This window comes from Neofelis nebulosa, chromosome 12, assembly GCF_028018385.1.
Source record: "Neofelis nebulosa isolate mNeoNeb1 chromosome 12, mNeoNeb1.pri, whole genome shotgun sequence".
In the NCBI taxonomy this organism is placed as follows: Eukaryota; Metazoa; Chordata; class Mammalia; order Carnivora; family Felidae; genus Neofelis; species Neofelis nebulosa.
The window spans coordinates 4978471-4993803 of NC_080793.1; the positions used below are offsets into that span (position 1 = coordinate 4978471).

The window sequence follows — 15333 nt, forward strand, 5'->3', positions numbered from 1 at the left end:
GCTTTATGTCATTAATATGCTACTACAATTTTTCTGTGGTTGTATAAAAAGTCAGGGGAATGAGAAAACGAAACCTCCTTTTTCTGCGGGACCCTCGCAGACCTGGTGAAAGCCCTGTGGCGCGCGAGAAAGCCCTCGAGTGGGGAAGCAGAGTGGGTTCCGGGCTCAGCTCCGCCCCTCGGCTGTACTGTCCCCTTGGGCGTGTCGCCTCACCTTCTTTCTGTCACTCATCAAATGAGTTTTGGACTCCCCCTTCCTACTTCCCAGAGCGGGCGAGCCAGCAAATGAGATCACAGGGGCAGCAGTGCCTGCCCTCCTGAGCTCCTCTGACTCTCCAGCGGGGAGCAAAGGCCAGAGCCATCCCTCCAGCTGCCCGGCACCCACAGAGGGCCCGATTCCGCTGGGTGGTGTGTGCCCTGCCTTCTAGATCATACACGCCTGTGAACTCACGACCCCGCCAGGAAGGAGGAAGGCGGGCAGGGTCACCTGTGTGTTTCTGTGTGCGATGGGCCCGTGCATTTGTTTCAACTTCAGGAAATGGAAGATAGCGTCGGCCCGCTCGCCCAGCTGGTTCTCCTAAATTTGTTCAGGTAGCGTCCTCATGGAGTTCAAAACTCCTAAGCTGCTAAGGAGAGAACGGGGGAAGGCTCCCTTCCTCTTCACTGGCCTGGCCACAGTCTCGTTCTCAGGACTCTCAGCTCTTCCTAATCTCCACGGCCCTTTCTGCTTAGGCGTTGAGTCTCCACAAAGAGATTTTGGAGCGGCGAGTGTCTCTCCTTGGAAGAGGGTAATAGCGCCCTTATCGCAGGGAGGGACGGCGAAGGAGTGTGGCGGAAGATGGTGTAGACATCTAAGCAAATGCTCTTGTTCCCATCTGTGGTACATCCAGGCTTGCCTTTCCACGTACAGTTTAGAGAATACTTTTGGGGCGCCTGCGTGGCTCAGTCGGTTAAGCGTCTGACTTCGGCTCAGGTCATGATCTCGTGGTCTGTGAGTTCGAGCCCCGCGTCGGGCTCTGTGCTGACGGCTCGGAGCCTGGAGCCTGCTTCCGATTCTGTGTCTCCCCCTCTCTCGGACCCTCCCCCGTTCATGCTCTGTCTCTGTCTGTCTCAAAAATAAATAAACATTAAAAAAAAATTTCAGAGAATACGTTCAATTTTCTCGAGAGGATAACCAGAAGTCTTTCACACACGCGATGCAAATATCTTCCAAATCTGAGAAGCTGGACCGTCTTGTGCCTTCAGCATCTATTCAGATTGACTGTTGAGTCTCAGGCAGCCTCGCTCTCGTGGAGTAATTAAACAAACCCCCTTCTGTTCCGCCCGCTGGCAGTCCTCTCGGACTTATCATTCTAGACAGGTGTGGAGGAAAATCTGGAACCGTTTTCAGATTGTGCACATGGTTCTCTTTGTGATAGCTACTGGGCATTACCCTCTCCCCCGAAAAGGTGGTTTATTAATATGTGCATGCCTAACTTTTAGATTTTGTATGGGTGGAGAAAATGAACAGCATGTCGTACACACTGTGTGGGGTAGATGCTATTTAAATCTGGTTCGAGCTGCTGAACATCTCACTAACACGGGATCACTGGCTGGAGTCCAGGTTGGTGGGGTTGTGTTTTTTGTTTTTTGGGTTTTTTTCTTTTTTCTTTTGAAGAGGGGTCAGACTTTAGAGAACCAAGCCATCTGTCCAGCAAATTATTTTAAGGCTTTTAATAACAAATAGTTCGCGATACATTTTCACGTGTGGAGTAGAAAATTAAGGTCTTGCGAAACTGATATCTTTAGAAATGTCTTCCACATTCTGTTTTGCTAATCATTTTGGTATTGTAATCCCAGTTTGGTAGCGTACATCTTTGTACTAATGTTTTTGCAGAATTAATTAGTTCATTAAAAGCAACATTTTAAAACGGGCATGTCAGTAAGGCAGTACATTCGTTTAGAAGGCTTTTGCTTCTAAGAGGCGTCAAGCTACCAAAACAGATGCAGGGGTTTTGTAGCTGCATATGAAGCCGGGAGACTTTGAAGAATCTCTCCTCCTTTCTTTGAGGTTTGTTTGTGGAGCACTCCCGTTGCTGTTGTTAGACACCTTTGGTGGCTACTGTAATGAACTCCCCAGCACCTCCAGTCTTCATCTGCAGAGAACTTTGCATTTTGGGTGTTTCGTAACTGCCGAGTCTGGGTCTCCATGGCTTACTTTTAAGGTCCTGCCTGCTCATTCCGCAAATACTTAGGGAGCGTCTCGAGGGTACCAGGCAGCGTGGCAAGGTGCTGGGATTCAGCATGGAATAAAGCGGCCATACCACCCCTCAGAGAATCCTTTTGGGGAGCTAGACATTAAGCAGATAATCACTAGAAAAAGTACTCGATTACAAGCGGGACGAGAGCGACAAAGAGAGTTCAAAGCGCCGTAAGAAGTTAGGTGGGGTTCACGGACCCATATGGGCTGAAGGACGGTCAGGGAAGGCTCCCTGAGAAGGCGTCAAAAAAAGACTTGACACGTGAGCTGGACCGACCTGGACGTGGGGACAGAAGCAGTTGTGAGAAGACCCTTCTGGGCAGAGAAGGCGGCGTGCAAGGTAGTGCAAGCCTGCTCAGGGTTGTGGAAGGAGGAGGCCAGCCGAGGCTGGAGCGGTAGCAGCAGCCGGAACGCCGGCCTCCTTGGCCCCCTTACGACTTGAGACTTCAGTTCGCCACCTAGCTGTGCCTTAAGCAGCGATGCAGGGAGCAGGGACCTCTTTCTTGGTACAAGCAAGGAGCTTCTGGGTGATGTGGCTTTGGAGGGCAGAAATGGTTACTCACTTCCAGATGACCTCTCAGGTCATAGAAGTAGGTCCTTGACTCTGTCGGAAAGACTAAGCAACAGTGAGAGGCAGTAGTTCAAACGCAAGCAAACAGACGAAGCTAACCTTGCCCTCTCATCATGGCTGCCGGAGAACTGTAGATGGTCGTGTGTAAAATGTGCAGACCGTGTGTTTTCGTTTTCGGAGCCTTCCTGGAGGGTTCTGTGACCCAGGAAGATCACGAGACACGGAGAGAAGAAATTGGAGAGCCTGATCGTCTTTTCTGTGTTTGTAGAAAGCCTTTCGGTTTTGGAGGCAGTACTTGTGTGTGATGCCACGAGGCCGCAGAGGGGTGGTGGACCAGCGGTCCGGGGCTCCCTGGGGAGGGGCGGTACGGGGCATTTATGCAGACCACCTCTCGGAGATGCTGCTCATCCCTAGACTGACGCGGCCTCCGATGAGAGGCCCTCTGGGTGCCCGGTGTTCTAGAATTCTCTGATGAAGGACACTGAAAGGAGCGGGCCAAGCTACTTGAAGACAGAAAGAACAAGGCTTATGGGGCTTCAGAAATTAACGTTAGAAGTCTGAGAATGGTGTGATCATTTCTGATGCTGCAGAGGATGTTGAAGTGGTTGGGCGTGAAGCTTGGTCCCAAAGAAGCCTTTGGAAACTTTGGGAAGAATTGCTTGGATTGCACTGGGAAGAATGGGATCGGAAACCATCGAGAGTCTGACTGGAACTGGAGGGCAGAGCAGGGAGACCGGATTCTCTAATTGCTGAAAAGTTAACTTTCTGCCTGAAAATACCGAAGTTCTGAATCACACCTTGATGTGAACCTGTGACTTCTAGGAGTCTGTGTTTCTAGCCCGATCCTTGGACTGTAAGCCAGCTCATCGGCCGAGTGCTTTGGGAGGAGAGCTTCAGGCAGCTCTGCATTTCGAAAGGCCTCTGTCATGTAAATAGGAACAGCAATCTTTCCAAGTTATTACCCCGTTAACAGGTTGACAGATATGTGCAAATTGTGACTCACTGCTCAATTTGGCACTAAATTAATGTCTCTCCGCGCCGCGTCTGCTCAACTGTAAACTAGTCCCCACTGCTGCGTTACTGCTTGTTTGCCTATATTCCGAAGGTAGAAATTAAAGGAACTTGATCCTGCCACAGAACGGAGTGGAGCATATGGTGGACGTGTAGGAGGAGAGCACGCTGTTCCTCCCTGCCCTCAGCCCTGCACTCAAAGGGGGGCACGACGTGTCGCCGAGCTCTGCGCAGACGCTGATGGGCTCACGGCAGCGCGACGAGGACCACCCCCCCCCCATGCCGACCCCCACCCACGGCGGGAGGAAAGCGACATTTTGTCTCTAGCTTTTTAATTTGACGTTCCTAGCTTTCCTTATTTCTGTCAAGTTACTAGCGATGGATTTGCGTCTTAAAGGTTGGGTGTATCTGAAAATGAAATGTTTTGATTTTTGCTTCTAGGATTTAGACATTGTTTTCCTCAGTTAAAAACGCAGCTGACTTTCTCTCTCTTTTTGGCAAACACATAATGTCACCTGTGAAAAGAAAATTTGCATCTCCTTTATGTTAGGCGTGCGAGTGAAAAACAGTCTCCTTGAGGTTCATTTTTGACTCCTACTAAAATCTTTGGATTGAGTTTGCTGAGCTTTATCTGAGATCACTGCTCGGGGAGGACACCAAAAATGCTGCCCCACGCCTCGCTACCTTCCTGAGTTGACAGGTCTCCCGCATAAGGGAATCCAGAAATGGCAGGGGACATTTGTCGTCTGCCTGTGTAGAACTCTGGCCCTCACTAAAAGCAAGCACAGCCAGGTAGTTGGCGTGGGATCCTGGAAATCCACACGCTGAACTTGGTTTCTGGCATCATCACGTGACCTACTCGTCCCCTATTTCTCTAGCCTAAAGAGACAAGTCTTCCAGAAAGCGTCTTGAAACCTTCAAGGTGAAAGGTACAAGGGAGAGCAAATTATGATGTTACCTTTGTACTGATGTCTCATATACTCATTTGCATTCTTCTGTCCAGAGCTATGATGGTTATTGATTGAGGATTGGTTCCAAAGACACTGCCCACCCCCCTCTCCATTAGCATATACTTAGCAATGACCTCCAATCACACAGGACAGTGGATTTTTGCTTCCTGCTGAGTCTGAAATAATTGGGTTTAGACTACGCACACAGATTTCGAGAAGTATGTAAATGCAGAAATGTTTCCAGTGTCTTGGTGTAGACTTTTGACATGAAGTTTGCCAGGTGTCTTCTGCCGTTTCAACATCAGGCATCAGGCAGTGATGAAACATGAGTTAGCTTCCTCCTTTCTTCCTCTTTTTACCTATTTGTGGCTTAGAGCCAAGGTTGTATCATGAAGCTGTTAATCTAGAGGGGGGCTGTGGGAGATGATGTGCGGTGTCTTGGTCTGTTCCTTACCATCCAGGAAAGGTTGTTTCCTCGCCCATTTTAAATCGACGGAATATGGGGGGAAGGCCCATGGCTAGCTGCGTCGGTAGAACATGCAACTCTTGATCCTTTGGGGTCGTGAGTTCGACCCCCACATTGGGTGTAGAGATTACTTTAAAAAAATAAAATCTTAAAAAAAAAAAAAAAAGGAACAGAATGGGGCCTCACTTTTAAGAAATACCTCTTGTTGTCTCTGAGCCAGTTCACTTTTTAAGGCCTTGCCCTCATCTTCTGGTCCTTTCCAGAGGTGGGAGAGGGCTGTTGGGTACTGAGTTCCTAGACGTCTGCACCCTCTCTTCTCGCACTTCTCTGGTCCAGTCTGCTTACTATCCTTGTTGTTTACCACTGGGCCCCCTTGGTTTTTTCTCCCTTCTTCAGCTCCAAGTCTGAAACTGTGCAGGGTATTCTCTAAGGAAACCTGATAGGTTCATCAGTACCGTTACTCCCCAACTTTCATAACTGATACATTGGTGTTCACTTTTTTTTTTTTTAAGTTTATTTATTTGTTTTGAGAGCGAGAGCAGCGCAAGTTGGGGAGGGGCAGAGAGAGAGAGAGAGAGAGAGAGAGAGAGAGAGAGAGAGAGAATCCTAAGCAGTCTGTGCACCGTCAGCGCAGAGCCTCATGCGGGACCTGAACCCACAACCCATGAGATCTCGATCTGAGCCGAAGTCGGATGCTTAACTGGCTGAGCCACCCAGGTGCCCCCATTGGTGTTCCCTTTTTAACAAATGGCTTAATGTCGTCTATCTTTCGTGAGCCCCCGGTTTTGAACTAAAATCTTTCCACATTGTGAGTGGAGAGTTAATCTCCCTCTTCCCCCAAGAGAATGTAGCTTTTATATGTCCCTGATCTAATGGATGTGTAATTTAATTTGTCATATCCAATGGATATGAAATCCAATGCAGAATCCTTAATAGATAGTTTTGCATCTCAGCTATTGTATTATACATCCCCTTTGTATCCAGTGTGATTGGTGGTGAGCACAAACATTGGTATGATTTTATCCTCAAAGGATGTAAGCCAGACCCAGCTCTGCTGATACTGTGGGTTGGCACGGAGGGGAGAGTTCCACCGGAGGGGAGAGTCCACTGGAGGGGAGAGTTCATCCTGCTAAGAGAAGCATTTTGCAGAGCAGGCCCATGATGTGCCAATAAGAGTATTTGTAATTTTCGAGTCCTTAATATGTGCCAGGTACCATGCTAAGTACTTGATGTCAGTGGTTATGAAACTCAACGATTATTAAACCGTAAGAGGGTTAAGTTCCATTTGGGCGAGGAGAGGAGAAGACTCTTGCAGAGGAATGTCTCCAGGAAAAATGGAACTGACAGATTGCCTGATATGTGTGACTGTAGTGAGAGAAGTTTTAGAGTCAGAGAGTTCCGGGATAAAATTGCAGTAGACATAGAAAACTAACCAAGTGAAAATTAAAGCAAAACAGAAAGTCGTACAAGTAAATAAATGTACTCACGAGCCACGTGTGGCTCAGCTACTTAAAATATATAAAGAGATGTTAGAATGTACATGCAAAATACTGATTTAAGCAAAAATTACGATGTGAACTTGAATTAATTAGAACCAACCAGGAAAACAGGAGCTCAGGTATTTAAAACAGAGAGAATTTGATACAGGGAATTAGTTATTCAGGCGATTGAAGTGAGAAGCCAAACGGGACGGCGAGGCTGCTAGAGACGAACAGTGACAGGAGACTGCTGCCGTTTCTGGACTAGAAGGCAGAAGGAGGGGCTTCCGTGTTGGAGCCCAGCGGCCAGCGTGGTGACAGAGCTAAATTCTGATCTCCTAGGGAAGAAAGTCACGAGGTCACACGTTAAAATGAAAACGCATCCTAGCCACAGCAATCAGACAACATAAGTAAAAGGCATCCAGATTGGCAAGGAAGAAAAAACTTTCACTATTTGCAGATGACATGATACTGTATATAGAAATCCCAAAAGACCACCAAAAAACTGCTAGAACTGATAAATTAGTAAAGTCTCAAGTTACAAAATCAGCATACAGAAATCTGTTGAACTTCAGTACACCAATAACAGAGCAGCAGAAAGAGAAATTAGGGATTCCGTCCCATTCACAATTGCACCAGAAAGAGTAAGATACCCAGGAGTGAAGATAACCAAAAAGGTGAAAGCTTGGACTCTGAAAACTACAAGCCAATGATGAAAGAAATTGAGGAGGACACAAAGAAATGCAAAGACATTCCGTGCTCATGGATTGGAAGGACAGATATTGTTAGAATGTCAGTACCACCCCAAACGGTCCACATTTAATCAATCCCCTATCAAAATACCGACAGCGTTTTTCACAGAAGTAGAACAAACAATCCTAAACTGTGTCTGGAAACACAAAAGACCCCAAAGAGCCAAAGCAGCCTTGAAAACGAAAAGCAAAGCTGGAAGCGTCACAACTGCAGACTTCAAGTCATATTACGGAGCAGTAGTCATCAAAACGGTATGGTGCTGGTACAAAACTAGGCATGCAGACCGGTGGGACAGCATAGGAATCCAGAAATGAACCTGTAACTGTATAAGCAGTCTTCGACAAAGCAGGAGAAAATAGCCAGTAGGAAAGAGTCTCTTCCACAAATGGTGTTGGGAAAACTGGACAGCCACATTCAAGAGAATGAAACTGGACCATTCTCTTTCACCATACCCAAAAATAAATTCAAAATGGATTGAAGGCCTAAACGTGAGACCTGAAACCATAAACGTCCTTGAAGAAAGCAGTCAGTAACTTCTCTGACATTGGCCGTAACAACTTTTTTCTAGATAGGCCTCCTGAAGCAAAGGAAAGCAGAAGTCAACTATTGGGACTACATCAAAATAAAGAGCTTCTGCACAGTGGGAAAAAAAAAAAAATCAACAAAACTGAAAGGCAGAATGGGAGAAGATATTTGCAAGTGACATATCTGGTAAAGGGTTAGTATCCAAAATCTACAAAGAACTTACAAAACTCAACACTTCAAAAAGGAATAATCCAATTTAAAAGTGGGCAGAAGGCATAAATAGACATTTTTCCAAAGAAGACTTACAGGTGGCCAACAGACACATGAAGAAATGCTCAACATGACTTATCATCAGAGAAATGCAAATCAGTGCGGTATCCCCCTCACACCTGTCAGAATGGTTAAAACCAACAAGACAAGAAACAACAAGTTTGGCGAGGATGTGGAGAAAGGGGCACCGTCTTGCACTGTTGATGGAAATGCAGACTGGTGGAGACACTGTGGAAAACGGTATGGAGGTGGCTCAAAAAATTAAATACGGAACTACCCGATGATCCAGCAGCCGCACTACTGGGTATTTACCTAAAGAATTCAGTAATGCTAATTCAAAGGATACATGCCTCCCAATGTTTATAGCAGCAGGTATTTACAGTAGCCCAATTATGGAAATAGCCTGAGCGTCTCTCAGTTGATGAATGGATTAAGAATAAGTTACATAAGTGGTGTATATACATACACAGTGGAATATTACCCAGCCATAAAAAGAACGAAATCTTGCCATTTGCAATGACATGGATGGGGCTGGAGAGTATTATGCTGAGTGAAATAAATCAGTCAGAGAAAGACAAATATTACATGATTCCACTCATGTGGAATTTAAGAAACAAAACGAATGAGCAAAGGGGGTTAAAAAAGAAAAAAAGAGTGAGAGGCAAACCAAGAAACAGACCCTTAACTCTGTAGCGAACAAACGGATAGTGACCAGTGGGGAGGCTGGCTGGGGGGATGGGTTAAACAGGTGACGGGGATTAGGGAGCACACTTGTCGTGATAAGCACCGGGTGATGCACGGAAGTGTCGAATCACTATATTGTACACCCGAAACGAACATTACGCCGTACGTTAACTAACTGGAATTTAAATAAAAACTTAAAAAAAAAATGAAATGAAAAAGCCAGAACTGGCATTAAAAATGTGTCACGTGGAAATACAGAGGTAAATGCCAGAAGAATTCACTGAGAACTGGTTGGCCCTGAAAGGCACAAGGAGGAACAAGGGAGTAGTACTTTTTGTAAAAAGAACTTGTAAATGCCATTTGCCTCCTTGACTCTGTTGCACTGATTAGCAAATGGAAGAGAGAAGTCCTTAGTACCTCGTAGATGTGCGTTTCTTTGACTGAGTTTCCAGTTCATACGTGTGCATTTCTTTTTCCCACGTAGGTATGTTGATGATGTGATCAGCCGCATCGACAGGATGTTTCCTGAAATGTCCATCCACTTATCCAGGCCCAATGGAACATCAGCAATGCTTCTGGTAAGTTCTACCGGACCTATCCGTAGGGCCACGCAGAAGAAGACTGGCCTCACGGTTAGGTCTCTGGTTCTGTGTCGTAGGATCTAGAAAATGAGGTTAAATCCCAGTTTGATGGTGAGTGGCATATCTCTGTTCACTGGCATTCTGTAGTTCAGAAATTTTGCACATTGAAACTTTGCTTTTGAATGAAATTGCAGAGCCCATCTACGTATTAACCAGAGAGGAAATATCCTGAAGGACCATGTCACCTGTGAGTCGGTCCATGATGTTTTTGTGAATCTGTTTCATGCTGTCCAAAGACCAGAGAAATGCCCAGCTATTGGAGCCTGCTCGGGAAAACACCACCTTAAAACAGAACCAGGTTCTGTGGAAAGTCACTTCTAAAATCCCATTATGTATTTGAAAAATGTGTTCTGAGACCTTACCGCTGATGGTTTCTAATTTGGGCGTTTCTGATTTCGAGTTGCTCTGAGCACGTATTCCTCATAACTGCACCACCGATGTTTATGTCCTCTTGAATTCACCAAAGACCCGCGTGCTCGGGAAATAGAACAGAACACAAATGCTGAGTTGTATTTAATTAGAAAGACAGAGACCTCAGTGATGTGGAGCTCTCCTAATCGTCTGTGTGATGACGGGTGCTGGAAGAACCCTTCTCTGAACACAGGTTTTGAGGAGCCACCACATTTTACAGAAAGCAGAATCGGGGCACCTGGGTGGCTCAGTCGGCTGAGCGTCCGACTCTTGATTTCGGCTCAGGTCACGATCCCACAGTCAGGAGATCGAGCCCGCTGTCCATCTCTGTGCTGAGCGAGGAGTCTGCTCGGGATCCTCTCTCTCTGCCCCTCCCCTGCTCATTCTCTCTCCCTCTCTCTGTTTCTCTAAAGTAAATAAATCAACATTAAAAAAAAAAAAAAGTAGATGTAATTGAATCAGAGTGATGGTGTTTTGTGGGCATCAGGGAGATGGGATTCAGGATGGAGTGTTTTTCGTGTCTTGTCAGTTGCTGCTGCTCTGGGGCCTCGTGTGAACGCCCCATACGTTAGCATTTCTGACTTTTGCAGATTTTTATAAAGAGCCAGTCACCCAGGATGAGCCACTGTTCACTCTAGCCATTCACCTGAGAACAGGCTTACTGTGTGTGCGTGCGTGTGTGCGCGCGTGCGTGCGTGCGTGTGTGTGTGAGCGCGCATTGTGTTTTTTTCTCGTAAGAGATGTGGGCTTATGAAATAAATGCGTGTTGTTTCGTTTGTGAGAAAAAATTAGTGAACTTCGCCAGGGTATCGTACTATAAAATTCTTTCAGTTAAAAAATACAGTGATTGAGGTGATAACGGTTTTCCTTTACTAGAAAAAGAAAGCAGTTTGTATCTGTCTACAAAACCTGTAATATCTTCTGCCTCAGTTAAATGTACAAATTGTCTAAATTTTAAGATCCTCTCCACCCAGCAGCTAAAGCATAAATCCTGCTTTCAGCATACTTGACAGGGACCACGGAGTTAATGAAGATAAAAATGAGAATGTCCCCAGTGAAATAGGTTTGTTCAAATTATCTCTGGGCCATTGAGCTTTCATTTCATGATGGAGGCAGGGATTTGGCATCGAGGGGGATGGACAGAGAGAACAGGATCACAGGTAAACAAGTCTAGGATATTAGAGTTACTTCCACCCGAGAAAGCGGCTTTTATTTCCAATGACCCGTCAGCCCCATCTGCTTTCCCATGGGGCTGCCGTTTTAACAGGCCGATGAGAGAGAGTTAGGGGCTCGGTTCAGGGGAAGAACCCCGTTTTACACCTGGTTTTATGTGCACATTTTTATCCCCAGGCGTGGCTCATTCGGAGTACGATGCGCATCCAGCCAGCTCGCTGTTACCTTCCCGAGGTGACGCAGGAATTCACAGAAGGCGGTGCGTCTTGATAGGAAGGGCAGTGAGAGATGTGGTTCGGAATCCCATTGCTGGGTGGCAAGTCACACTTTTAACGTAATTGTCTTACTTGGTTTTTACTTTTACAAGATGGCGTTTTATTAGATTGCAGGCCTCCAGGCCATTTGCTGCTGCTGCACAGACGCCCTCTCTGAGACGAAGGGGGGTTCCCACCTGGCACAGGAGCGAGACCGGCGGCTCCTCCAGTGCCCTTGCCGTTCAGCCGCTCCTGTGTCTTCCGCAGAGAACGCGTGGGACCTGCAGCGTGGGCAGGAGGGCCAGGCGAGAGTTGAAAGCGTGGTTTTCCTGGAGATTCGTCTGGAATGGGGTGTATGCATCTGATGTACAGCTTGTGCTGGAAAGCTTTGGGAGGTGAGCGAGGCTGACAGGGCAAGATGCTCTCGGCCGGTGAACAGGACGCACACAAGCTGTCTCTGGGGACCTCTCCTCTTCCCTACCTCGGCCAAGGCCCGAAGTGCCCCGGTGCCTTTGTATAAAATGACCTGCCCTCCTGAGTCGGCCAGACTTCCTTGAGTGCAGTCGACAGAAACCCGCTCTGATTCCCTCAAGCAAGAAAAGGGTTCGCTTTTGTTTTTGTTTGCTTTCTAATGATGCCGGATGCTCCCACACGTGAAGGTAGAGCTGATCTGCCAGGAGGGACAGACACCAGGGCGTCCCGGGGGTGTCCAGAGCAGGATGATGGTCCTCTGAGGACCCTCTGGCCCAGATGCTTCAGTGTCCCCAGCCTTCCATCCCATGCCTGTGCTCCTGCACCCTGGGCGAGCACTCCGGCCAGGCTTCCCTGCGGTCGCTCCCCCTCCCGTGATGACCCCAGGGAACTGTGCGGGCCGGAGGCGATGATTCCCCAGGGAGAGAGAGGCAGGGCCGGGAAGGTCAGTGTCCACTGGTTTTCTTGTCACAAGTGAGAAAGCCGGGGACAGGAGGTTCTCCTGGGCCCCACAGCCAGGACACCACTCCCGAGTCTCCGGGTGCCTTTCTCCTCCTGTCGCTTATAGCTCCTGATGGTGGCAGGTAAGGCTTGGGTCGCCAGGCGTTGAGCTGATCATTTCTTCTGAAAGGTTTTTTATTCTGTAATTTGATACATACAAACGAATGTGTGTAACGTGTATGCCAGTTCTAAAGCGTAGGGATAAGCCCAAGCGCTCCCCAGTCGGTTTGAGAAGCAGAGCCTAACCAGTGTGTGCCCCTCCCCAGTCCCTGCCTCTCCATCCAGAGTCACCACTATCCTGGTAATCCTCCTCTTCTCTTCCTTTTTAAATGCAGTTTACCATGTGGGCATGCATTCCTAGGTAATGCACAAATTAGTTTGGTTAAAGCATTCTGAACTTTATAAAAATAGTGTCATACTGTGTATTCCTTTCCTGTGTGTGTGTGTGTGTGTGTGTGTGTGTGTGTGTGTGTGTGTGTGGTTTCTGAGACGTATCCGTGTTGGTGGTTGGATCTGGTAGTTTGACCATCTTCATTGCTAGGTAGCAGTCCCTTCTGTCACTATGTACGTTGTATTCTTTCTCTCTGTGTGTGTTTGGGTTGTTTCCAGTGGTGCTTTCTAAACAATAGTCGCCTGAGCATTATATATATTTTTTTTTTTTCCAACGTTTTTAATTTTATTTTTGGGACAGAGAGAGACAGAGCATGAATGGGGGAGGGGCAGAGAGAGAGGGAGACACAGAATCGGAAACAGGCTCCAGGCTCCGAATGTGGATGTTGAACCCAAGCCCTGGAGCCAGTGCTGGCCTCTGTCTGGAGGAGGAAGGGGAGCACTGAGAACAGTAGAGCACACCGCTCTCTCCTCAGGGCCGCTTGAGTCCTAAGACGCAGCGGCACGGTGCCCACACTGGCGTACAAGGGGGGTCCAGAAACAGCTCCAGTTAGATGGCCTCTCTTCCGTGATTGCCTGTTGTGCCGATCTTGTTGTTACAGATCTCTTCCGGTTTGGGTGTGTGAGTACGGGGGGGTGCGGTGGTGATGTTTTTGTGCACACGCACAGGAAAACGGCATAAAGTCATTGACCTCCAGGGGATTCTGTGAACAAAAGGCAGGTGTGGTGATCCCGTTTGGGTTTTCCCCTTGACCAAGCATTCGCTGCTAAAAGGCAGCCAAGTGCCTTAGATGTACAGAGATCTGTAATGGGGAGCCACGGTCTGTCATCAAGTTTTCTTCACAGTCTAGAAGGGGAAAAGAGAAACCAGAGAGTGTAGGATTGGCACTTTTTAAGGTGATTGGGGTCAATTTGGCACATCAGAAGTGAAACCAGCCTTTCTGTGTTGGCTGGAAGCATCGGGGCTCTAGAGCCCATCAGAAACGTCAGGAGCGATCGCCTTCCGCCTGGGCACTGTGTTCGACATACCCAGTCACACGTGTGGACCCCCAGGTAGTGCGTGCATATCAGGTGGGGCTGGAGGAGGGAAGGCAGGACAGGTGGGGTGCTCGGGGAGTGTTTGCTGAATAGATGCGTGAGTGACCAATAAAAGCATCTTTCTTTTCTGTATGTATCAGTTTGCTTGCATTGGCTGCAGGGGGGGACCTTCTACTCAAGGGAGAAGCAGTGAGCATTGGTACTGGTTTGACTCCCAATTATTGTCTTAACTTCTGGCGTCTTCGTGAGCCTTAGGTAATTGACTGTATCCTGTAAATGCCAAGTCCTAGCTGATGGGAAACATAAACTCTCAGCCTCTTACATAATCTTTAAATATGCTGTGGCTGGCTCTCTGCTCTGTTGGGGGGTGGAGGGGGCCGTTTTGGTGTTGTGTAAGTTCATAACTCATGATATAATAAATCCTGTTTCCGTTCTTTGAAGGGATGAGCTCAGCCATCCAAAAATAAATCTAGCTATGTTGATATTTAGTTTCAGTTAATCTACCACCTAACATCCCATTATTAATTTTCTTCAAACAGTCAAAATATTGTAAGAGCTTAACTGAGTCAGAGACTAGAACGAGCAGCTGGCTTCTTTTGGCATTTAAAATATTAATCTACAATTTTTGACTGATCCGCTAGGTATACAAACGTAGAAAAGAAGAAAAAGATGAAACCTCAACCATGATATTTGAAATATACCTTGATTAATTTGTAAGTAACTCTTTATTTACAGTGTATGATTTACAAGGGATGAGACTCATTTATCAATCTTTCTAAATACACGTTAACTAACCTTTAATTTTTTAACATACTCATGCCTTGCATTTGAACAACACATCTTTTTACTTATTTACTTACGTTTTTATTTAAAAATTTTTTTTTAATGTTTATTTATTTTTGAGAGAGAGAGAGAGAGAGAGAGAGAGAGAGCGAGCATGAGTGGGGGAGGAGCAGAGAGAGAGGGAGACACAGAATCCGAAGCAGGCTCCAGGCTCCGAGCTGTCAGCACAGAGCCCAAGGCGGGGCTCGAACTCACGGACTGTGAGATCATGACCCGAGCCGAGTCGGACGCTTAGCCGACTGAGCCACCCAGGTGCCCCTGAACAACACATCTTTTTTAAACCATTCAGGCACATTATATCATTTTGCTCTAGCAGAAGCTCTTGCGGTAGGAAAGACTGTTGAACAGCTGAACTGCTTACCTCCCCTGGGCTTCGACGTCTCCACTGGGTTCAGTAGTCCTCAGACTTTTGTCAGCCCAGGAATCACCAGTGTAGTTTGGGAGAAGTGCACATCCCTGGCAGACAGCACAGAAATTCTGATTCTGCGGCTCCAGGATAGAGCCCAAGAACCTCATTTCACAGGTGCCCCACCCAAGCCTCAGGTAATCTGTGCAGCACTGTTTTGGAAACAGTATTAAACCCGTGGAGCCCTTGGAGTTCCAGTGAAGGCGGGCTGTTCGGTAAGTCCCAGCTTTGGCATCACACTGTTTTATGAGCTAGGTTG

At 47.1% G+C, this 15333-nt stretch overlaps 1 protein-coding gene across 6 annotated transcripts in view; it reads left to right on the forward strand.

The window, feature by feature from the left end:
• Positions 1-15333, forward strand: part of MED27 (mediator complex subunit 27) — a 243482-nt gene that overhangs the window by 126664 nt on the left and 101485 nt on the right. For all 6 annotated transcript variants that reach the window (XM_058693746.1, XM_058693745.1, XM_058693747.1 and 3 more), the window contains exon 4: positions 9431-9524. In XM_058693746.1, the coding sequence (XP_058549729.1) occupies positions 9431-9524 (94 nt within the window). The remainder of the gene's footprint in view (positions 1-9430; positions 9525-15333) is intronic.